At 41.1% G+C, this 26,020-nt stretch overlaps 1 protein-coding gene and 1 long non-coding RNA gene across 5 annotated transcripts in view; one reads left to right on the forward strand and one right to left on the reverse strand.

Annotated features, from left to right (window-relative positions):
• The window catches only part of LOC143218376 (uncharacterized), a 597,229-nt gene extending 575,597 nt beyond the window's left edge, over positions 1-21,632 (reverse strand). For all 4 annotated transcript variants that reach the window (XM_076443514.1, XM_076443512.1, XM_076443513.1 and 1 more), the window contains exon 1: positions 18,977-21,632. In XM_076443514.1, the coding sequence (XP_076299629.1) occupies positions 18,977-19,474 (498 nt within the window). In that variant the 5' untranslated portion in view covers positions 19,475-21,632. The remainder of the gene's footprint in view (positions 1-18,976) is intronic.
• Positions 21,572-26,020, forward strand: part of LOC143218380 (uncharacterized) — a 131,640-nt gene continuing 127,191 nt past the window's right edge. Inside the window, exons 1-3 of the long non-coding RNA XR_013011032.1 lie at positions 21,572-21,995; positions 22,659-22,810; positions 23,945-24,010. This is a non-coding gene — a long non-coding RNA (uncharacterized LOC143218380). The remainder of the gene's footprint in view (positions 21,996-22,658; positions 22,811-23,944; positions 24,011-26,020) is intronic.

Genomic DNA, 26,020 nt, shown 5'->3' on the forward strand with positions numbered 1-26,020 from the left:
CTCCTCAACTATTGATCCCAGAGGATCGAAACTTCGATCTGCATCCGCGCCGGGTGCAAATCTACTGGATCACGTACCAAATACATCATAATTTATAGGATTTACATTTAGGATTTAAAATTTATTATACGATAGAGTATTTAAAATTTAAAGGCACAAATTTTGAGTCCGGTCAAGTAAAGAGCAGCCATTGATTTTATCCCCCTAATATAACTTTGTGGCATGAAGAACAATATTATACAATGTTCTTACATTATTCGAGTCTTTTTTTACTGTCTTATATTTCACCCAAGCAATTTTTTCATAAGTGCATCAAGATCCGCAGTCTATTAATATCTCAATATTCCAGAAGCAAAAACAAGCAGCTCGAAAATTAAACATTTCCTCCGGCCTAGAATAATTTCATTGTACACGATTCTTTTATTTGATGTATATGAAATTGATATAGTACCTCATACAACACCTAAATCGTACCAGATCGAAGTTTCGATCCTCTGGGATCAATAGTTGAGGAGTTATGATCGCTTAAAGTTGAGCATTTTTGACAGGTAAGGGCGCCACTATAAAACTGTAAATATGCTCAACTTTAAGCGACCATAACTCCTCAACTATTGATCCCAGAGGATCGAAACTTCGATCTGCATCCGCGCCGGGTGGAAATCTACTGGATCACGTACCAAATACATCATAATTTATAGGATTTACATTTAGGATTTAAAATTTATTATATGATAGAGTATTTAATATTTAAAGGCACAAATTTTGAGTCCGGTCAAGTAAAGAGCAGCCATTGATTTTATCCCCCTAATATAACTTTGTGGCATGAAGAACAATATTATACAATGTTCTTAAATTATTCGAGTCTTTTTTTACTGTCTTATATTTCACCCAAGCAATTTTTTCATAAGTGCATCAAGATCCGCAGTCTATTAATATCTCAATATTCCAGAAGCAAAAACAAGCAGCTCGAAAATTAAACATTTCCTCCGGCCTAGAATAATTTCATTGTACACGATTCTTTTATTTGATGTATATGAAATTGATATAGTACCTCATACAACACCTAAATCGTACCAGATCGAAGTTTCGATCCTCTGGGATCAATAGTTGAGGAGTTATGATCGCTTAAAGTTGAGCATTTTTGACAGGTAAGGGCGCCACTATAAAACTGTAAATATGCTCAACTTTAAGCGACCATAACTCCTCAACTATTGATCCCAGAGGATCGAAACTTCGATCTGCATCCGCGCCGGGTGCAAATCTACTGGATCACGTACCAAATACATCATAATTTATAGGATTTACATTTAGGATTTAAAATTTATTATACGATAGAGTATTTAAAATTTAAAGGCACAAATTTTGAGTCCGGTCAAGTAAAGAGCAGCCATTGATTTTATCCCCCTAATATAACTTTGTGGCATGAAGAACAATATTATACAATGTTCTTAAATTATTCGAGTCTTTTTTTACTGTGATATATTTCACCCAAGCAATTTTTTCATAAGTGCATCAAGATCCGCAGTCTATTAATATCTCAATATTCCAGAAGCAAAAACAAGCAGCTCGAAAATTAAACATTTCCTCCGGCCTAGAATAATTTCATTGTACACGATTCTTTTATTTGATGTATATGAAATTGATATAGTACCTCATACAACACCTAAATCGTACCAGATCGAAGTTTCGATCCTCTGGGATCAATAGTTGAGGAGTTATGATCGCTTAAAGTTGAGCATTTTGACACGTTAGGGCGCTGCCTTACCTGTCGAAAATGCTCAACTTTAAGCGACCATATCTCCTCAACTATTGATCCCAGAGGATCGAAACTTCGATCTGCATCCGCGCCGGGTGCAAATCTACCGGATTACATACCAAATACATCATAATTCGTAGGAGAAAGGTACTAATTTTGAGTACGAGTTCGCTGATAACATCACCCCGCTTCTTCTGATCGGACGACTCTGGTAGCGAATAATAACGTGTTCGTGTAAAGTGACGCTTCCGGAATGAAGTAATTATAATTTCGCATGTATTAGCATCGCTCCTCTTCTATCCTATTTTATCATAATTTTCCCCGTATCGCAGTGAAATCCGTGAAAGCATTTCCTTTATCCGGATTGAGGCAGCCGCGTGCTGCCGGTTACGAAAACTGGGCTACCGAGAATACTGTCTGCGCTGTCCTGTTATTCGCAGTGCTCCCCGATTTTCATTGTTGTTCTCTCATTCTGATCGTACGCGCCAGGGACGACATCCAGCGGTGCGCAGGCCTCTGAAAAATGTTTAACATCTGCGCTATCATTCTGCCGCGTTCTTGTGATAATCCAGCCGTGAAGAAGTGCACACACAAGGATTCCGCGGAGCCGGAACAGGCTGCAGGAAGAACGGAGATGAGGATAGGATTACGTTAGGTCGGCCGTGTGTGTACACTCGCGCGAGTGTAAATCGAGCATACGTTGCCCGGAGAGATGCAGATACATATATCTGAATACCCGTGATGAGAGTAAAAGTACGGAGAGAGGGTGACTTGCTCTCTCTTTGTTGTCCCTCTCGTTTTGCCCATCTCCCTTTCCTCTCGTCCGTTTGTTCTTCGCTCGAGTGTGGTCGATGTCCATCTTGGCGATTCCATCGACCCGCTGGAAGCCTTGCTCTCAACCAACCGTCCCGTCTCCGTCTGGTCCACTCGATCGACTTAAATAAATCAATACCACGCCATTTTCCCCTATCCGAACGAATTAAACACCCGGCCGACCGAACAGCCGAAACCATTTCGTCGCTCGCGTTCCAACCTTGATTTCAATCTGTGAAAAGTCTCGGTTGTCGGCTGCAACTTCGTGTACATCAGGCTTGGCCAACTAGAGTGGGTTCGCGGGCCACTTTGATGACGCGTAACGTTGCAACGGGCCGCACTTTGGGCTAACATGCTGTTAAAGAATGTAATACAAATATGATGAACTATGGTAATCTCTCGCTGGAATTTTCGATAAAATATCAAATATAACTGTAATAATAATCGAAGCTATTCGGAACAATCGAAATACCGGCTGCTCTTTACTTTACCGAACTCAAAATTTCTGCCTTTCTCCTACGAATTATGATGTATTTGGTATGTAATGCAGTAGATTTGTACCAAATCGAAGTTTCGAACCTCTAGGATCAACAGTTGAGGAGATACGGTCGCTTAAAGTTGAGCATTTCTGGTGCCGCTAAGAAACTGTCAAAATTCTCAACTTTAAGGGACCATATCTCCTAAACTATTGATCCTAGAGGATCGAAACATCGATCTGCTATTATTAGTTCATTAATATCCAGGAAAAAGTCAGTACACTGGCTGTTTAACCAAATTAATGAAGCTAGATAATTGCAAATGCGTGTTCCAAGAAATTTGTGCAGAATATTTAAAGAGATCCCACTGTGCGAGTAATTTAAAAATAAAATTGTCAACTGCTTCTTGAATTTTTGTCAATTGTTCGTGCAGCGCTGCATCTTCGGATCATCTATTTTTCTACATATTTTTGTTCCTAATCGGAGAAAATTGCAGGCGACCTCCTTTGTCAACTGCATCTTTAATTTTTCGAATTACTCACGCCACTGCATCCTCGGCTCGTCCATTTTCCAAGATATCTTCGTTTCAAATAGCAGCAAAAAACCCGTCGACTGTATCTTGAATTTTTTGAATTACTCACACGCAGCTGCGAGAAACGCCCTCGCGCTTAATTAAACCTGCGAAATATCCGAGTTTCCTTGGACTGCGAAAAGTCACAGTGGGATCTCTGTTTAAAAATTCTGCAGAATTTTCTTGAAATACACATTTGCAATTATCCCGCGATGCGGAGAAACTCGTAGCGTTGCAGTGTGCAGCGCATTGTTTGAAAATTTGCCTTACATCAGCGACCTCTTTGTTAAAATTTTAAACGCTGTGTGGCAATGTTTTAATAAATATAAGAAACCTCGGCATTGTACTGATTTTTTCCCTGAATATTCAAACAAATATTGAATATACAACTGTCGGGGAGAAATGCACCGCGTTTCTTTGACTCGGTAATCAAAGTATGAAAAGAAACACAGCGGAGAAAATTGTTTGATAGCGGGGGGGAAGATCGGGTTCCAGTTAATGGAAAATATCAAGTTCATTATCGTAGTCAGTCGATTCCGTCGGCTATCTCCGATCAATTACAGAGTGTTGTCGTCGTATAATGTATATAACGTTTTTCTGTTCCACGCTCTCTTTCCTCCGGGGTCCCATTCTGCTTCCGGAATAAGAGAATCTCATTCGCCGCGTTTGATATTTCATTGAAACGTGCCCGGCCAGCCGCCTGCAAGATAGAACGAGTTCGAAAGGAACGGAGAGAAGAGAACGAGCGGTTCAGAAAGAGCTGTGACGGGGGATGGCTAAGGGATATCGATTGAACATTCGTTCAAATATTTAAACGCTATTACCGCCGGTCTCTGCGTGTAGTTGTACCACACGAACAACTTAGTCGCTGTACTGCTCCCTCTCTCCCCTGGAATATCAGAAACTCACCTGATCGATCACTTACTAAGCATGATTGGGATCGACCAAGACCACCGTCGAGTCGGTGGCTCGATGTTTGCGCTGGCCACATATTTATGGGATCAAAACTCAAGATAAGCAAAAATATTATCCCGGGTTGCCCAACAACCGGTTCCTGCGATTTTCTTTCTCTTCGGAATGTTTGGAAACACTTGGCCTGTTGGAGGAATGTAGCCTAATCGCGTTGCAAGACTAATAAAATTCTTATCTGGTTATTTCTGTTATTATTTAAACAGTAACGGGGTAAACTTTACCTTACCGGACACAAAATTTGTGCATTTCTCAAATTTTGAACGCCTAGGATCAATGGTTCAGGAGTTATGCTTGCTTGAAGTTGAGCATTTTTGCGCCCTTGCCAGTCAAGAACAATACTAATTGCTCAACTTTAAACAAGCATAACTCCTGAACCATTGATCCTACAGGATCGAAACTTCGATACATCACAATTTATAGGAGAAAGGCACAAATTTTGAGTCGGGTCAAGTAAGGAGCAGCCCTGTACCAAAAGTCAAGATGAGCAAAAATATTATCCCGGTTGCCCAACAACCGGTTCCTGCGATTTTCTATCTCTTCGGAATGTTTGGAAACACTTGGCCTGTTGGAGGAATGTAGCCTAATCGCGTTGCAAGACTAATAAAATTCTTATCTGGCTATTTCTATTATTATTTAAACAGTAACGGGGTAAACTTTACCTTACCGGACACAAAATTTGTGCATTTCTCAAATTTTGAACGCCTAGGATCAATGGTTCAGGAGTTATGCTTGCTTGAAGTTGAGCATTTTTGCGCCCTTGCCAGTCAAGAACAATGCTAATTGCTCAACTTTAAACAAGCATAACTCCTGAACCATTGATCCTACAGGATCGAAACTTCGATACATCACAATTTATAGGAGAAAGGCACAAATTTTCAGTCGGGTCAAGTAAGGAGCAGCCCTGTACCAAAAGTCAAGATGAGCAAAAATATCCCCCGGTTGTCCCCAACCGGTTCCTGCGATTTTCTTTCTCTTCGGAATGTTTGGAAACACTTGGCCTGTTGGAGGAATGTAGCCTAATTGCGTTGCAAGACTAATAAAATTCTTATCTGGCTATTTCTATTATTATTTAAACAGTAACGGGGTAAACTTTACCTTACCCGACACAAAATTTGTGCATTTCTCAAATTTTGAACGCCTAGGATCAATGGTTCAGGAGTTATGCTTGCTTGAAGTTGAGCATTTTTGCGCCCTTGCCAGTCAAGAACAATGCTAATTGCTCAACTTTAAACAAGCATAACTCCTGAACCATTGATCCTACAGGATCGAAACTTCGATACATCACAATTTATAGGAGAAAGGCACAAATTTTGAGTCGGGTCAAGTAAGGAGCAGCCCTGTACCAAAAGTCAAGATGAGCAAAAATATTATCCCGGTTGCCCAACAACCGGTTCCTGCGATTTTCTTTCTCTTCGGAATGTTTGGAAACACTTGGCCTGTTGGAGGAATGTAGCCTAATTGCGTTGCAAGACTAATAAAATTCTTATCTGGTTATTTCTGTTATTATTTAAACAGTAAGGGGGTAAACTTTACCTTATCGAACTCAAAATTTGTACCTTTCTCCTGTAAATTATGATGTGTTTGGTATGTAATCCAGTAGATTTGTACTCGGCGCGGATGCAGACGAAGTTTCGCTCCTCTAGGATCTATAGTTGAGAAGATATGGTCGCTTGAAGTTGAGCACTTTTGGCAGATAAGGGCGCCGTCAAAAATGCTCAACTTTAAGCGACCATAACTCCTGAACTATTGATCCTAGAGGATCGAAACTTCGATCTGCTATTATAAGTTTAGTTCATTAATATTCAGGAAAAAAATCAGTACACCGGCTGTTTAACCAAATTAATGAAGCGAGATAATTGCAAATGCGTATTTCAAGTGTTGGAAACACTTGGCCTGTTGGAGGAATGTAGCCTAATTGCGTTGCAAGACTAACGAATGTTTGTTTAAAACTTTACTGTGAAAAATTGGACATTTCATGCGCAACAACCTAATATGTGCTATAATGTGCTATATTACAACAACCTAGTAACATTGTTATAATTATCGAGGTTTTACAGTAACATTTTCGGTGTAAAAAATGGCGGAACGCAGCGTTTGAATTCTGGTTTAGCAATAAAGCGGCAGACGCGCGTCGTACGCCGATAAAATAACAAAAAGGGAGGAATGTAAAGTTTTACTGTTCCTTCTGTCGGATTTTAAGCTGGAAAAGGTTTCCGAGCGAAAGTAAGGGTAAACGGATAGGGCAAGGGTTAGGGCGAGCCCGTTACAGTGTGTGTATGTGTCTGTGTGCGTCAGAATACGCTGATGTAGGGTTCGTGTGTTACGAAGCTCAGGTAACATAGGCTTTAGCGAACACTGGTTGGAAATACACGTAAGGGATTAGTAAATTGCAGTTTCGATATGCATCGTTTTCTATGGATATACATACACGCGTTTATTTGCTTGTCGAACGTAATTATTTATTAAAATTTATCAACGAATTGTAACTATCCAATATAAAAAATCTCCGCTTCATTTTCAACGTTGAAATTTCTACGAGGTGGCTAAAACGCCTGAAGACTATACGCATATCCGTCGATGGAACTTCATTTTTTATTTAAATTCAATTTGGAAATCCAATCCAATTTGAAAAAATCTTTGTTTCTTTTTCAACGTTGGAATTTTTGCGGGGGATGTGTAAAGTGTCTGAAGAGACTATACGTGTATCTTTCGATTGGTATTAAAATTGATACACCATTGGAAAACATATTTTGACCATCGGAAAACAGTAACCAATTACAAAGGAAAGCGTTTCAGAGCGCGGCGCAGCCAGCAATAACAAATAAAATTGAATTGGTTTTTTCTCAAGTTTCATTGCTGTTTTTGTAGAAACATGCGAAATGAATGCATTTTTATAACATACGCGGGCTTTTTCCCTTACGGATTGTGTTGGATCCGCAAACTCTATTTGTGCTCGGTTTCAACCCGCTCAAAGTTCACTAATTGTGCTGAAGAGTTAGTGAACTTTGAGCGCGGATATCTCGAAAACTATGCGAGATAGCGAAAAACTGAATCGGATCAATCTTGTGGCACATTGTGTCAGCTTTAATTTTGTATGGAATGGTCCCATCGCTAGGACGCATAGTTTCCGAGATATAAGGCTAAAACCGAAAAAGAGGACTTTTAGTATGTTTACTTCCATCTACCTCCACAACTTTTCCTTGACTGGACTAAAAGCTGAAACTCGAATGCACGAAAGAAGGTTCGGTCGATTCCCTTCGAAGTAAACGAATGCGTGAACTTATGAATTTGTACGACTCTCCACAGTCTGGTCACGATGTTTAGTACGGAACGTTTCAGGGTCGGAGCGTGTGCGTGCGGCTATAAATTGTCACGAAGAATCGGAGCCGCAAGACAGCTACGTGGGAGGTAGAGAACGGCTCTTTTATCGAGAGAGAGAAAGAACGAAAGCCAGGATGCATACAGCGAGCGTTCAAGTGAGCATTTAGAGCGCCGCTGCCCCGAAACTATTTTCAAGCCGTGCGGTGTTTTTCAAGCCTGACGGACAAGCTTCGCCAAAAATTATAACTAAACAACGTTGGCGGCCGCCTCTGGCTGTTTTCTCTCCCCCGGCTGCATGGCTGGAGAGCGCACGTTAAAAATCCGCGTTGGCCCGCCGCGCTGACTCTCTTTTTCCTTTTTCTCAAACATCCCACTCCGTGTATCCTAATTCGCTCTCGCGTTCGCGATACAAATTCGACAGATCCCGGAGACTAAATGCCTCCAAATAACCAGCACACCCCTCTTTCCCCTCATTTTCATTCCGACGTGAATCGGAACTTCAGATTTCAGTTTTCACCAATCCACGAATTGTTTCTCATTTGACCTTTCAACTGGGGATTTTTACAAGTTCTCTACAAAATTATTTCGACCCGTAATTAGCATCTATATTTTTCATCTTGCAATTATCTAAAGTATGAAGTTGCTCACGTGGAAATTCGTCGTCAATTGAACCACTAAATACAGTTGAAATTACGTCGTGTTCGCTATCATTTTAATAAGAAAAATGCCACGAATATGTTGGTAAAAGTTCCATAAAAAAATAATTAAAAATAAAGAAGATTAAGTATTGGTGTTACATTGCGATGGCGCACGGGCGTTTGAACTTTGCCGGCGACTGCGACTCTCCGCGTCGCGTTAGTAGTGGTTCCCACCGACACACAGTGGTCCAAACGGCCGATTTAGGAGTGCAAAAGTCAAAAAACCAAACATGAAGTAGGCATTTAATACTGTTTCTTACATCAACACACATGTCTGTAGAAGCTGAAATCAACAATTTTACTTCTCAAATCAATTATTGTTAAGTGTGGCATAGGTTGAAAGTAGCAGTATGAAAACTACATCGATATAAAGGACATCCTTTTCACCTATTATTTTTTTGTTTGGAACATTAATATTGATTTCTAATTCAATAATGTGCAAAGAATGCACATTATTATTATTATTATTGTTGTTGACGTAAATTTCATTTCTGAAAATTATACTTTTGTAAAAAACGAAGAATTGTGTACAAGTTTCTCTTTTCTATCACTATACATTAAAACTGGCATTATAAATTGAAATATGTTACTTCTCTGCTATATTTTAAGAAAAAAAAATATTTCAATAAACTTACGGAACTCTATTAGCCTTCTTTATACTTACCTAATGTGTATAGAATACATGTAACACAGAATTATCGATTATTAGAAGCGTTTATACTTTTGCACTCCTAAATCGGCCGTTTGGACCACTGTGCGACATATCGAGCCGAGATCAAATTACTAAGTTGGGAAATTGTCGCGTCTATAGAGGATTTACTGTAACTGCACAAAACCTAAGTAAATAGAGCTCCGTCACTTTTGTAAGCTGAAACTCTTTTAATCGCTTCTGAATATTCCTGAAAGTTATCCAAGGCTCTAACAATCTCCGAGGGACGTGTTTCAGCCGAGCCTAACGCCCGCCTACAGGGTGTTCGAAGTTCCCCTCGAAAAATATCTGCGTAAAAAGACGAGGATCGAGTCGGCGACGTTAAAAAGCCGAATCTATTACATTGGGAATTCCTTCTTGATCTCTTTCATTAGAATGCATTAAGGGAACCTCCGGCAGGGCCGAACTCTTCGGATGACCTTAATTAGCGAGCGTTGCCGACGTTCGTATTTCGCTTGTAACTTTTTAATAATGCGTTTGCGGGACCGTCTCCGTTTTATTTATTCGCCGTAAGATATTCCGCCGTCCGTTTAAAACCCGCGGGGAACGTTCCCGCTCGCTTTGGATAACTGTGATCCGTTTCGCGAAACACAAATTGTTTTTTCTTCTCGGGCAAATGTCGCCCCGGTTCCACGAGATGCAATATTCACGACGTGTTTACTCTTTGCGCCATAAACGAGCAGCTGAACAAATAAATAGGCGCATAGTGGTGCTGATTGTATCGCGGATACCGTAATTGGCTACGTGGTCCCTATGCTTGGAATGTTGATTGGCCAGATACGGGGCCGAGAGGCGCCGTACAAATCGGACCTTCCGGATTGAACCAATAAATACGAAAGTATGCATCCAAGAGAGAGAGAGAGAGAAGCCCGGAGGTGGTAAGTATCATTTTGACGGGGGTCGATGCGCCGTTCGCGGGCTCGGAAATCTTCCACGCGCGCGCACCATCGCACGCACTAGAGTATACAGTGAAACCTGTGTTTTAGTCCAGTCAACGAAGAGTTGTAGAGGGAAATGTGGAAGGAACACAATTTTTAACTTTGGGACTTTGTTTGGACTAGTAAGGAGGTAAGCATACTAAAAAAAACCTCTTTCGGTTTTCCGCTCATATCTCAGAAACTATGCGTCCTAGCGATAAGACCATTCGATACCAAATTAAAGCCGACGAAATGTACCATAAGATTGACTCCATTCAGTTTTTCGCTATCCCGCATAGTTTCCGAGATATCCGCGCTCAAAGTTCACTGATTGTGGAAAAGACCTCTTCAGTAAAACCGTGACGTCTAGCACGCACGCGTTCCCACCAGGGGGTGTAAGCTGCCGTGTTAAAGAAGTGGCCAGTATTTCAGCGCCCTCTATAGCTCAGGGCCGAAAAGGGCCGAACTAATGACAGTATATATATATATATAAATACAAACGCTACTCACGTACACACAGATACTCGCGTGACTCACACAACTCTATATACCGTAGCTATATGTACTTTAATGTACACGCGTACAATTAATCTTGTAAGTGGAAAGGGTAGAAATTTATACAGCTTGAAATATATAAAAATAAATATTTATTATAAATCTATTTATTTTCTCTTACAATGTTTCGTATAATAGGTACGCGCTATCTCAAACAAAAGTAATCCAGCGGAACTTCAATAGGATCTGCGAATATAAAGACAAGATATATTATCGCACATGTTTATACCATTATTTCTTAACTATATTTATTTATAAATAAATAATATATAAATACCTGGTAAACATAAACTTGGTACGGCAGACAGAGAGAGTCCTCGCCGCACTTTGTTCCCAGTCGCAGAGAGCCACTTAGAAATCCTTTTCTCATATTTCCTGTCCTTAGGAAATTTGTATGAACTGCTATAATTGCCGGGGCAGTTAAGAACAACGCACAATTTAGCAACCATAGCTACTCTTTCACTGTCTTTCACTTGGACCAACTTCGACTCGCTTAGAACAATTCAGAACAATTCCAGTGTGGGTTAGGTTGCTAAGCGTTAGCGTCAGTCAGAGCCAAGCAAGTGTTCTGCGCATGTGCCCCCATCACGTGATGGGGAACACCAACGCCGCCTATAAGCCAGGGCCAGAAACTTAGTGGTTGAATTATTTGCATTTCAGCTTATACCCCCTGGTTCCCACACAGGTTCGCACGTATCGCGCCGTGCCGCGCCGTGGTAGGGTAAAAAGGAGCAAGTGACGGCCGGACCACCGTGCTCCGAGAGAGAACTGGCATTTTTATTGCCTTTTTCTTGCCGCGCAGTCATTTGCGTGCGAGTATGCGAGTATCCACAGTGAAAAACCGTTGTGCACAAAGTGGCCCGAAACGCATTGAAAAATATGAGATTCGACGCCGATCGCCGGTATAAACTTTAATACCGGACCCCGTCGTCCTCTTTATCGCCGGCTAATAAATATTCCAAACAAATTAAACCATTTCCTCCCTTTAAACAACTACTCCCCCTCGCGCATATTGTTATCCCGTATTTACACGTTGTCCAATCGTAATTGCCAAAAGGTTAAAGTATCTCGAACGGCCATTATGTTACAGACAGTGTTGGGCTATGATGTTGCTTCAAATGAAGTCAGGAACCTCTCATCTCCGGCTGTTGAAGGAATTTTCGGACACCGTGTGTATTCTGATTTTCCGAAACAAAAAAAAATAACAACCCGACTTCCCAACAGTCCGGCAGCAATTAAACAGCGGCGTGTTGCGGGATTGAAAGCCGCGCGTCGCAGAAATTCGCTCTCGGCCCCCGCCGCTTTGAGGATAAATTCAGTGACGTTTAAACGGAACCCGAAACGCTTTAATACTTCGAGATGTAATATAAACCGCGAGAATTAATTTAACCAGGCTAACATTCTTCATGAAAAGTAACGAGACCGTGTCGGAGGGGTGGGGATTTTTTTCCACGCAGCTATTACTTGCAAAAAAAAAAGTCCATCCGGCGCGGGAGGACCGCGAACGCTTTGCAGATAATCACCCTTAACCCGCTAATTCCTAGACTTGGCCGCATTTTAATTTTCTCTTTTGCCAGCCCGGTTTATCGATCAGCCGCAGCACCGTAAGCTCGGTGAATTATACGAGTTAGCAATTTCATTAATAGCCCAGCGTTAAACACTGTTTTTCATGGCCGCGGCTCGTAAAAGCGAAAAACCCCGTAAAATTTTCAAATTCTTCGCGTGGCATTCATAAATTCGATATTAATCTTTGACGGGGCAGCGGCGTTTAATGCGTTGCGACGCGATCGAATGAAAATTTAGAAACTAATAGGGCCCCGGGTGCCGACCGCGAAAATGTATCAAACACGCCCGTAAATTCCCGCCGGAGCTGGTCGCCAATTCGTTATTCCCGCGTAATTTACAATTTTCTAGGGGAACAGGTATTCGAGCTTCTGGTCGGGTCGAGTATCCGAAAAGTTATAATGTAAAATTAGATTGGGAGGTTGTGAAAAAGCGTCGTACTCGTGCGATTCTCATATCCACCCGAATATTCCAAACTTTCGGGATTCCGGCCCGACCCGACCCGAGTCCCAGCAAACAAAGGGCAGCTGTCCCATAACCAATCTACAGCCAAAGGAATAACATATTTCATCAACGAAATAAATAATAAATAAACCAAGAACATATGAACGTGGTCATTGGATAACGTCACTCAATTTTTATTAGTTTCCGGAGCTTGTCAAACACAAATTACAGGAGAAAAAATTCGGAAAAAATTCACAGTCGTGTGTGCTACTGGATAGAAAGTTCACAAATTGTTTCGTAATTTTTTGTCAAGCAGAACGGAAGAAATAATTGATTAAATGTGGTATTCACCCTATAGTCTAATATAATTAATAAAACTATTTTTGCAATTGAGAAAGAATATATAAAAAATTCGGGAAAAATTCACAGTGGTGTGTAGTACTAGATAGAACGTTCACAAATTGTTTCGTAATTTTTTGTCAAGCAGAACGGAAGAAATAATTGATTAAATGTGGTATTCACCCTATAGTCTAATATAATTAATAAAACTATTTTTGCAATTGAGAAAGAGTATATAAAAAATTCGGGAAAAATTCACAGCGGTGTGTGCTACTGGTTAGAAAGTTCCTAAATTTTTTCGTAATTTTTTGTCAAGTACAACGGAAGAAATAATTGATTAAATGTGGTATTCACCCTATAGTCTAATATAATTAATAAAACTATTTTTGCAATTGAGAAAGAATATATAAAAAATTCGGAAAAAATTCACAGCGGTGTGTGCTACTGGTTAGAAAGTTCCCAAATTTTTTCGTAATTTTTTGTCAAGTAGAATGGAAGAAATAATTTATTAAACCGTGGTGGCCCCGTAACTACCCTTGTGGTGGCGGTCCGCCTTGAAACATGCAGTGCAGGGTTTTCTTTGGGGGTGTTATCGATTAGTACGAAGAAAGGTCAATTTGGCATGGAACCCCTGTAATTTTCAGTGCCGTGGGGCTTCTATCGTTGAAATTCGACGTGGAGAGACGGCGAGGCCGTCCGCGATTTGTATAAGCGCCACCTTGCCCAATAAGCTAAGCAGCCGTGACCATAAACCGGTGAAATAAGAGCCTCGACGTAAACGCGGGGTCATAATGTCGCCGGGCGAATGTAAATAACAGCCGAGAGACTTATCCTCGCGATAAAACCACCCAGGCTTCCCAATATAAGGCGTCTATCTTTCCATCTGCATTCAGCTCGCCGCTCGCTAATTAACGCACGCAGATACGGGAAAGACGTTGTCGGGCTGTGTGAATCATTAGCGACGAAGCTGAACCTTACAGTTGTTTCGAAGTCGATAAAGCGACCAGGCTTTACATTCGTGATAACGATACGACGACACACACACACACACACGCGCGCACACACACGTGTACCACTCCCGGCGAGAACGTACCAGCGACAATGACGAGTCTCTGTAATTCGTATTTCACTTAATTCGAATTCCATTTGCCTTACTCGGCTCTTCATTATCAGTCACGTTACACATTTACACCCTCCCGGCTCGTAATAAGTCGTGTATCGAGGCATGCAGGTCGAGGAGAATAATTGTTCTTCCCTGTACAAACTGTTGCGGGAGTCCACGCACGCGTCATCTACTTCGTTACTCGAATTCCGAGGTCTAATTACTAGTTTGACGATTTTTATGCGGAATCATCGGATAGATTCTTTTTTTTTTATCATATAAATAAATTCTTTCGTATTATTCTTTCTTGTCGTTGTTCTTAATATTCTTATTGAATCATTTTCCAAGAAATTGTTACACTCGAGAAATATCAAAAATGCCCCTGAACCTAATTATGCTGAAGAGGGAATGTTATAAAATTTATACATACATGACTAAATAAATTCTTTGTCCTTATTGCTCTCAATATTCTGATTGAATCATTTTTCAAGAAATTATTACTAGACTGCGGATCTTTATGCAAAATAAAAAATGTTTGCATTGACTGCAGGACACAGGAGCCAAATAAAAATTGTATTCTTCTTTTAATTATCCTATCAAGCTGAAATTAATACACCGATGTCCTTAAATCTTCTTAATTCGTCCACTGCTCTAAATTGTACGTGTCCATTTTCGTCATAAATGCATAAAATCCGCAGTCTAATTATTACACTCGAGAAATATCAAAAATGCCCTTGAACCTAATTATGCTGACGAAGGAATATTATAAACCTATTTAGTCGTCTGCGAAAATTCTAAAAAAAAATCGAACAGATGTCAAACACCTGGATACACATGCTGCAATTAATTCGGATTTTTAAGTTGCAAGTCCTGATTGTAACAAATCAGAAACCAAAAATAAAGTCGGAAAAATACGCAGATTTTGTAAAAAATCGCAAAGAATAGAGTGCATCTTAGATTTTTCTAATGAACCTACTATTCGACTTCATCTTTCATTTCTGCCATAAATTAAATTAATCAAGCGTCGTTGTGTATTTAACCACAGCGTTTTATCGATTATGAACGCGAACGAAATGAACAAAACTTCAGCTGTTGTTGCGTTTCATACATTTTCCGGTTTTTCTGTAAACGAGTAGTTTCCGCACTAATTAAAACTTCTCGAGAGAGATAAAATTTCGGTAAAAAACGGAAGCCACCTATCGGAAACGGTTTCGTTACGTTTATTACGCGAACAAATAAAATTCTCTAGATATAGAATATCGAGTTATCGAAAAACAACATTTTTCCTGGATAATAGCGATACACAATTTTTAAACAATGACACGATTGTTTTGTTACGTTTCGAAGTTGATTGTAGTCTTGGCTGAAGTTTTTCAGGAGAAAATGATGGCTAAAAATTTGACGGAACGTTCAAATGCACGTAAGATTTTGATGTTGGATGTTGATTTCGACATTGAAATTTGATAGCGCGGGTTTGTCTTATCCGAAGCGGTGGCTACTATGTATAACGAAACAATGAATCACGGGATTATCCGCGCCCCGGGCGTGTCTCACGAGGCTTACAATTTTTCTGCATCTTCTCCTCTGAAATGTTATCAACTCTAACTACCTAACAAGTTGATTCAAGTATTTATCAAACTAGTAAGTCCGATAGGATACGTTCAATATTTCGCACACGTCACAGAAATAATTTGCACATACAGTTTATTAATTGAATATATAAATTACTGATTTATTCACGTGTACAATATACGTGCTCGATGTACGCAACAGCTTTACCCGTCCAAGGATTACTGCGAAGGTTCTATTTACACATATGCGATGTATATATTAATTGTTTGTAATTCGAAGTTAATAATTGAAATGATTGATTCGCGTGTTTAATTTATGCGACAAGTTTATCAATACAAGTGCTGTTGCATAGAGGGTTTATTATATTAATTAATGCGCGGTCGTTGGGGAAACTTTAAAATCCCCATCTTCCTTTAAAATTGTTCCTGAAAGTCTACTCGACGCTTCAGCTGTTAAATTGGAGCAGTGTCGAGTTTTCTCGCTCATCGTTTGACTGACGTGACATTTATGGTGGTCTACCTCTTCACGGAGATGCTATTTTTACTTTACACACGTTATTGAAATTTACTTTTCCGTGAAGAATGTACGTTTCCTTCAAATTTTATGATTTTCTGAATTTTGCAGGTCCTTAGATTAATTTTATGCTGGCTAAAGACGTATGGTTTCATTATCATATAACTAGACTGCGGATTTTATGGATTTATGACAAAAATTGGTACGTACAATTTAAAACGGTGGAGGTATTAAAAAGATTTAAAAAGATTAAAAGATAAATTAAAAAGATAATTAAAAGCAGAATGTATTTGTTATTTGGCTCCTGTGTGTTGCAATTAATGCAAACATTTTTTATTTTTCATAAAGATCCGCAGTCCAATCATAACTATGCTGCGGATCATTATGCAAGATAAAAATGTTTTTCATTCATTGTGGGAAGCAGGAATAATATAGCAATTAATTTAATTCTTCAACGACTTTGTTACGGTCGAAGCTACGTTACAACACTTCTTAAATTGTGCGTCCTCTCCGCTTTCGAACGTTGGATATAAAAAGTGTAAACAGACCACGGACCGGGGACGAACTGTTTACGTTCTCGCGAAATCAAATGCCTCCGAGTCTGTGTGTGCGTGTGTGTGTGTGCAGCCGCAGGTGTTCGATCGAGGCGTCCTAGACGCCAGTGTGTCGTTGGCCTAACTGCCATACTCGGCAATGCTACGTTTTTTGAATACAGCTCCTCAATAATGAGTGTACAATTCTTACGCATTCTTAATCACATTTATATAATAATCCAGCCCATTCTGGTTCTAATTGAACAACACTCTTGAATTTTTTGAAACTTTCACTTCTTTATCTTTATGTGTGTATTTGTTTTTCTACTTTCTTTTTCTATAATTCTTATATTTATTTTCGTGCAACCAATTTCTTCATAAATGCATAAAGATCCGCAGTCTATAAAATATATTATCAGTTTGACTTCTAATTATTCGCTCAATAGCACTTACAATCTCGAAACTTTAAGTTTAGTGTTTCAGGCATAGACAAAGGTGTCGTCCACACTAGCAAATATTTATTTATACACATTAGAGTGATGTAAAGTTCCATGTAGCCAGTTATGTGTGTAGAAAGTGGATTGCGAGAAGGTTTAATTGGGGATCGAGTAGTTATATTTCTCGATATTGTGAATTATATCGTGACATTTATGGTGGTCTACCTCTTCTCTATGATGAATGTAATTTTTACTTTACATACGTGATTGTAATTTACTTTTCCGTGGAAAAATGTACGTTATTCAAATTTTCTACATTTTCAGGTCATTCGATTAATTTTATGCTAGCTAGAGACATATGGTTTCTGTTTCGTTCCATTATCGTAACATATTACCCGTTTAAATTGGATTGAGTAGTTCTATTTTTCGATACTGTGAAATGGAAACGGATTACCTTTAAATATACAGTGATCCGGTGTGTGTACACTAGAACCAACAGATTCTATAATGAATGTGGTTTTAGAACCAATTAGTTCGTTCTAGCGTATTCCATTATAGCAGCAATATATTTATTTAACATGTTTATTGCGTTTGAATCCGGATGCGACGCGAATTGAAGTGTCAACATCCTCCTGCCAGTCTGTTTAATCCAACACAATCAGCCATTCTTACTTTCATGGTAATTATTCTACTATTTATCATTTTATGAACACAACTATAAAAATATTACCCTTAAACTCTATACTAAAATTCACAGTGGTGTGTGCTACTGGGTAGAACGTTCACAAATTTTTTCGTAATTTTTTATGAAGTAGAACAGAAGAAATAAATAATTGATTAAACCGTGGTGACCCTATAGTCTAATCATTAATAAAACAATTTTTGCAATTGAGAAAGAATATAGAAAAAATTCACAGTGGTGTGCGCTAGCGGGTAGAATGGTCACAATTTTTTTCGTAATTTTTTGAACAAGTAGAACAGTAGAAATAATTGATTAAACGTATGAAGTACGGACGAAGAAAGATCAATTTTTATACCGCCGTAAAGTTTTATAAAAACAATTAATATTCAAGCGCGACATTGTTTGGTTATGAATTTTTCACGACTCATTCCTACTACTAATTCCAAAATTAATCGCATTCGCGAAATTATAAACGTAATTGTCCACGAATCCTACGCATTTTTATCGCAGCCGGTCAGCCAGGACCACCGTGGAGAAGTTCGACGCGAAGGTCGCAGCGAAATACGTGTAAATAATGCGAGCACGTTGGTAGAGGAAGCAAAGTTCGGGCATTGTGCTGTTAAATGGGCAGCGACCTTAATTCGGTAGAATTACGCGTTTGCGGGGACATCGAAATTGCTATGACCTCATGCGCGAGTAAAGGTTAATCTCAAAGACCGAGGCTCTGTCCCTAGGCTACCTGGATAGCAGAGAGTGTACTCCGGAGGGGGGGGGGAGAAGGGTAGTTTGAAAAATGAAGAAAACATTTCGCGGGGCTAATGAACATCCGGAAATGTCCTCTCGCAGCATATCGTTCCCTCCCCTCTGGATTCTTTCGCGAGTGTCTTACTTAGGAAGATGAATGACCGGTTCCTGGGAAGCGTAGCGGGGCAGGTACGAGAGAAGAACTCGGCGCGGCTCTGAAATTACGAATAAACAATGACAGGCCTGGGTGGTTCCTCACCGGTGTTGTGTACGGTTGACAGGCGAGCCTGATGCCGTCGTGTCTGAGCTTCTCCTGCAGCAGCATCCTGAGCTGCATCCCCGGGATTCTGACGAGCTCCGCCTTCCCCTCTTCGTACTCGTCCGCGAACTTGGTTAATTCCTGACCGCCGCTGGAAGAACTGGCAGTCGGCGAGGCTCTCTGCGCCTCTTTATCACTGGGTGGTCTCTCGGAGGACGTTCTCGAGGACTTAGAGCTGACATTGTCGCAGAGGCAGTCGTTGCTCTCCTCCAGCGTGAAATAAACGCTCGCGGCGCCCTCCTCCCGTAGGGTCTTCACGGACTGGAGCAACCGGGCGCGATGAGACTGGTTGAAGACCCCGATCGCGTCCAGATCGGGATCGCCGATCTGCTTGCAGATTTCAAGGTCGTCGTAACCGTTGTCGATGAACGACTCGGAGTATTGACCGAGGTGGAGGGACCTCAGCCACTCCACCACGATGTTGCTGGCCATCGTCATCTTCCCTGTCCGGTTTGACGACCGCGGAAACGCTGCCAGAGTCCTTAAACTTCGCCCAAGCTAGGCCTCCTCTTTCCTCTAATCGTGCTGCGGCGCGTCTCTCTCTCTCTCTCTCTCCCTCACCTCCCTCTCTGTCGCCGGTTCACAACCCTTACGCGAGGCTTTCTCCGGATGATGATACTGCTGCTGCTGGTGCTACTGCCGTCGTCGTTGCTGCACACCGCGACATCTTCGATCGAACGCGAGAATAAGAGACAGAACGAGAGAGAGAGGAGGAGGAGGGAGAGGAGTGAAGATCCCAGTACCGAGACCACGTTCCCGGTTCTCGTCCGGAAAACGGCGACGACGCTCGACCGAAGAAATCACGTATAATATTCGCGATTCAATCGGGTGGGACCGATTCTCCTCCGAGGGCGAGAGACGATCCCAGGGCCGATTGGTTTTTCGTGTAATGGGCGGCACCTCGATTAACGGCTCCTTCGAGGATACCGGATAGAGAGGAGATGCGGGGGGGCTACTATTGCACCGGTCACGTTCGATCCCCCAACGTACACTGCTCTAGCTCATTACGAGGCGCGGACCGTCCAACTGGTCCAATGTATCGATACGATCTCTCCTCTCTCGGAACGCTTCTACAAAGCCACCGGGCTGATTCGCTCGAACGCTCCGCTCCTGCTGTATACGTGCACACACATATGGGAAAAGAGAGAGAAGCCTCTCTTCTCTGTTATTTCTCCGTATAGCTGCGAATTAAAAGACGCAAGTTAATCTCCGACTCTGTTTTCACGAACCGCGGTGAACGAGGGGCCAATCATTTTCACCGAAAATCGAAACCGGCGCGCTGGCTGGTATACACGTGTCCCGAAGCACACGGGAGAAACCAGCATCGGTGCGCTTCCGTGGTTGTAGTGGAGGGAGGAGTGCGCGGGGCGGTCAGGGGAATTGCCACACACCGGGCGACCTGCAAATTACAACTGAAAGTTTTATCAGCGCCGCGCGCGCGGGGAGAGAGAGAACGTAACGCCCCGTCGGTGACCGCGCGGCGACGAGAAATTAATTTTTTACGTATGGACCGTGTGTCTCTCGTCCTCCGTCACTTCGGTTGTCCTTGCTTTTTACCGGCGCAGCAGAGAAACATTCAGCGGGCGCAACTCCTCGCAGGCACACCAGGGTCAACGGCCACCGGGGTCCACCAGACAAAGGGACACTGACTTCGCGCGATTCGTTTCAGTCTCGTTTAATCGGTCCGCTGTTTTATCCCGCGAGTAAACAACTTGCTCGCTCCTCTCTCTCTCTTTCTCTATGCATCCATCTTTCTCTCTCTTCCCCGCACAAGCTTCCGAACGTGTTTCTTTTTCTCTAGTTTCACGAAATTGCTCGTTGGAGGTCCACCTCTGTCTCTCTCTCTCTCTCCGCTGGCCCGGTGTCGCTATTATGATCCTGACGTCTCTCCCGGCTCGTTCTCCCGTGACCTTGAGGATTCCTGTTCGCCGCACAGCCTGCTCCCGGACACTATTTATCCATTTGCATGAGACCCGGACCCCGATTCCAAGATTTTTCACTGATATACTAAACGAGAAACACCGCGTTGAAAATAAACCACTAACTTGTCACCGGGGAACGTATACATACGTAGATATATATATATCTGAGACACACACGCGATTGTAGACCGGGAACGTCAGAGTCGGTGTTCAAACGAGATTTTTCTTTTCGATCGAGGACCGCTCGGAGTGACAGGGAAAAAACCGGCGGAAAGAGGCAGCGGCCCGGATCGGATCGTTCGGTTCGTGCCGGCAACCGAACACACGGCTAACCTTGAACAAACCCCCCGAAAAGAGCAGAGGACCGAGCACACACGGCAGGGAGCACGCGGTCCGCACCGAACACGGCGACGGAACAACTTTCGGCGTGCGGTGGTTTTACGGCTGTTTCGACTGGTCTCTCTCTCTCTTTCTTCGGTATGCACTGATTTATTCTCGATTTAAACGATGATCACGGTGATGTTGGGACTCGACTTCACTGAACTCACATCGCTTCTAATCACAGGAAACAAAGCGTCGCTGGTGGTTGACGCGACACGCGAATCGCGGCCCCACGACACAACACTACCGCGACGCGGCACACGGCTCGACTGACACGAGGTCTTCGCCAGAGGGAGCTGCTCCACTCGGCCTCCTCTTCGTGTCGTTCCCCCACTTTCAGCCGATCGCCGATCCCCCACTACTCGATCCCCGTTCCTATAACCCCCCGCTCCGCCAACCCTCCACCGCACCAAGTCGAAGCTACTTGGACCAGCGAGATCCTGTTGATGCACTCCTACGCCAGGATGCAACAGCCGTGTCCTTCGTCCTCTCTCCTTCTTTATCTCTTTCTCGTTACGCTTCTCGCTCCTCTCCTCTCTCGCGCTCGCACTGTGTCTCTGCCCCGCTGCTCGCTCGCTCGCTCGCTCGTCCATGTCCTTTTTCGACGGTTCGACAGGAGTAGATTACACTGTTTACGAAATACTGTTTCTCTACAGGTAAGCTCTTTCTTTTTATCCATCCTACTCTCACTCTTTCTCTCTCTCTCCGTCGATGCTGATCGTTTGGAAAACTTGCTTGATTTTTCGAAAGATTCAATTGAAGTTTGTAGCAAAATGGCGGTTGCAGTAATTTGTTCGCACGCCCCGCCGTTATACAAGTATCTTGTCGTTATTTGAAAATGTTTACGACAATATTCACTTTAGTTGTGATTAAGTTGAGCGTGGTTAAGTTCACTTGTGATTTCACTTTTCATTGTGCCTTGAATATTTTCGGCTAGAAATCAGTGCAGGATTTCTCGCGAATGTCCGGTGATTTTAGCCTCAATAAAATAAAATTCTCGATAAAATTGGGTACCTTGATCACCCGGTAAAATTTTTAAAAATCGTTAGGATTTGATTGTGAGAAATGAATGTATCACGCGCACGCGCGTGAAATCTTGCACAGTATCTCTGTACTGCTGGACATTCGGCTTTCTGTAGTTGACACGACTGCCGCGCCAATGTTGATCGCTGCGTCCGGCACGCCATACTTGAATTTTTGTAGTTCGCGGCGGGTACTGTAGTAGACTGTTGCATAACGCGATCACAAAATTAAATTGTTGTATTTCTGCAGATATAGAGACTTCTTAAACAATTCTTTGTATGCGTGTTGTGTTATAGGAGATTCTGCTTTCTACAGCATATTTTTCACACTGGTGTAACAATTCTTAATTGTTCTCTGGATAATTTGTTCATCACTCGAGTTTGACAGGAGTCGTTTACACTTTTTACGAAAATGGCGGAGCTGTTTCTCTACACTCTACAGTCTACAGGTAAGCTCTTTCTTTTTATCTATCTACTTTTTACTTTTTTTCTTTTTCCATCGTGACCGTTCGGAAAACTTGCTTCATTTTTCGAAAGATTCTATTGAAGTTTGTAGCAAAATAGCGGTTGCAGTAATTTGTTCGCACGCCCCGCCGTTATACAAGTATCTTGTCGTTATTTGAAAATGTTTACGACAATATTCACTTTAGTTGTGATTAAGTTGAGCGTGGTTAAATCCACTTGTGATTTCACTTTTCATTGTGCCTTGAATATTTTCGGCTAGAAATCAGTGCAGGATTTCTCGCGAACGTCCGGTGATTTTAGCCTCAATAAAAATAAAATTCTCGATAAAATTGGGTACCTTGATCACCCGGTAAAATTTTTAAAAATCGTTAGTATTTGATTGTGAGAAATGAATGTATCACGCGCATGCGCGTGAAATCTTGCACAGTATCTCTGTACTGCTGGACATTCGGCTTTCTGTAGTTGACACGACTGCCGCGCCAATGTTGATCGCTGCGTCCGGCACGCCATACTTGAATTTTTGTAGTTCGCGGCGGGTACTGTAGTAGACTGTTGCATAACGCGATCACAAAATTAAATTGTTGTATTTCTGCAGATATAGAGACTTCTTAAACAATTCTTTGTATGTGTGTTGTGTTATAGGAGATTCTGCTTTCTACAGCATATTTTTCACGCTGGTGTAACAATTCTTAATTGTTCTCTGGATAATTTGTTCGTCACTCGAGTTTGACAGGAGTCGTTTACACTTTTTACGAAAATGGCGGAGCTGTTTCTCTACACTCTACAGGTAAGCTCTTTCTTTTTATCTATCTACTTTTTACTTTTTTTTCTTTTTCCATCGTGACCGTTCGGAAAACTTGCTTCATTTTTCGAAAGATTCTATTGAAGTTTGTAGCAAAATAGCGGTTGCAGTAATTTGTTCGCACGCCCCGCCGTTATACAAGTATCTTGTCGTTATTCGGAAATGTTTAAATGAAACTTGGTCGTAATTGGTTGATTATTAACAGGTTAAGCGTTGTTATATGTGCGTGGAGACTTTTTAAACTGTTCTTTGTACGTTTACTGTATATTTATTGCCACGTAAAATGCATATAAATGTATATAGACTTCAATTACAGTGAATTTGTTCATCACTTTAGTTCGGCAGGAGTAGATTACAAAATGGCGGAGCTGTTTCTCTGCAGGTAAGCATTTCTCTTTCTCTCTTATTTTTTACACTGTAATTTCACACTGTGAACATTCTTAATATCTACTCTTGTGTTCTTATTGTCTATTTAGTCAATTTTGTTCATCACTTTATCTTGTTTTGATCATTTAAACTATAAATATTACCTATATCAAGATCTATTTGATAACATGCTGGTGTTCATGTTTCGAATTATTATTATCGTATTCGATTTAATGAAAACTGCAATAAGTACTCTCTTGTTTAAATAATGGTGACAAAAATTCATGAATATACTGTTGAATATTCGAAAATTGTAATAATCGATAATTCTGTTGACAACATTTTTAAAATCCTATTTTGCAATTAAAATGTAAAGAAAGCTTTTCTTAGAATATTTCTTTACTTTTTACAACGCACTTTTAAAAGTCATTTCACTTGTTGAATGATCACAATATTTTTTCGTCGATGTGATTTCGCGTAGAGGGGAATCGTGGCAATTTTTTTTTTCAATTTAACGAGCCTGTTAGATAGATAGAGCGGTAAGCACACACCCAGAATACATTAAGCTCGGCTGAAGGAGAGTTACTATCGATGATTATCTACGAGCATCGCAATCAGAGTCTTTGGTATACCTGTGGCATTTATAAATGAACGTCTAACAGAAATAGTCCACGGTTTACTAGGGCAATAATTTTTAACACCTTAGCCGCGTTCGCGAGCCTCGTATATTATCCGCACACAATTACTTTGTTATATGCATATCCAACCGAAATTAAATAACATTGTCCGCTTAACGGTTAAATCTTCGGTAATAAAGCTGAATATTCATTTATTTATTCATGCTTTAAACCGGATGATTTATTTAATGATTTACACAGATCTACAAAATTTATAGTTTAAATTTTCAACACAGGCTCACGTAAAAAAAATTGCAAACAACAATTTCTAGTATTTTCTCTGTAATTCAACCAAGTGCAATTTTTTCAAAAATTCTTTTTCCTCAAAAGAATTCGATGTGAAACAGTTTTCGTCCTTTCAAAAGTGTCCGATGTGATTCACTTAGTAGCTTAGGCATTGTTTCGAAATTCTTACGGAATATCATTTCAAAATTGTGAACCAATTGTGTAATGAAAATTAAAAACGTGTATTTTGTAAATCTAAGTAAGTTGTATATATGTACAAAGTTTCATTGAAATTGGTTGACGGATAAAAAAGCTACGGGCATTGTAAGATGTAAAAATCTTTGAATTTTTCTATTTTCGATCAATTATATTTCGTAACATCCTTGATCGATTTCGATGAAACTTTGTACAAGTGTAGAACTTGCTTAGACCTACCAAAGGCGGCTCCTAAATTTTCATTACAGGTACCGATAAAATATTTAAAAATCGTGACCTTTACTGCGACCAATAACAATTTAAAACTAATCCTAACGTCTCTGAAAAGAAACTGAAGCTGTTGGGTCTAATTTCGAGAAAGTAATTCGTTTTTTTAACGTGTACGAATACTTTGTACATTGACTGTATAAAATTTGGCAAGTGACGAGCTCTGGTAAGGCGAAAATTCGCACATAAGATCGCGATGATCAAACGATAACGAGCAATGCTAGCCGCGCGCAGAACTTTCCTGCGATTATCATCGGTATTTATGTGAGTAAAGGTGGAATTAATTGAATGATCCACACGGACATCCTGTGACGCCAAAGCAGAGAATGACAAGTAGCTCTCAATAACGTGATATGACATCGCGTGCCATGGACACGAAGGACCCCCTCAACGCAACCCTCGCTATTTCCTCGCTTTGGTCGAGTAATTTGCTTTTGGGCCGGAGATGAGATCGAAAGGCGAGTCACCTGCCAATATATTAACTCGTTTCCGCAGCGCGGGAAATTATTACGACGCGGACAATGGATTTCCTTCGTGTGACACCTTTGATATGCACGCTTACTCAATCATGACGTCAACCAATCTGTCAGATTTTAATCTCGACGAAACGTACACTGTTTAGGTGTTTAGGGACCAACCTT

This window comes from Lasioglossum baleicum, chromosome 19 (assembly GCF_051020765.1).
Source record: "Lasioglossum baleicum chromosome 19, iyLasBale1, whole genome shotgun sequence".
In the NCBI taxonomy this organism is placed as follows: Eukaryota; Metazoa; Arthropoda; class Insecta; order Hymenoptera; family Halictidae; genus Lasioglossum; species Lasioglossum baleicum.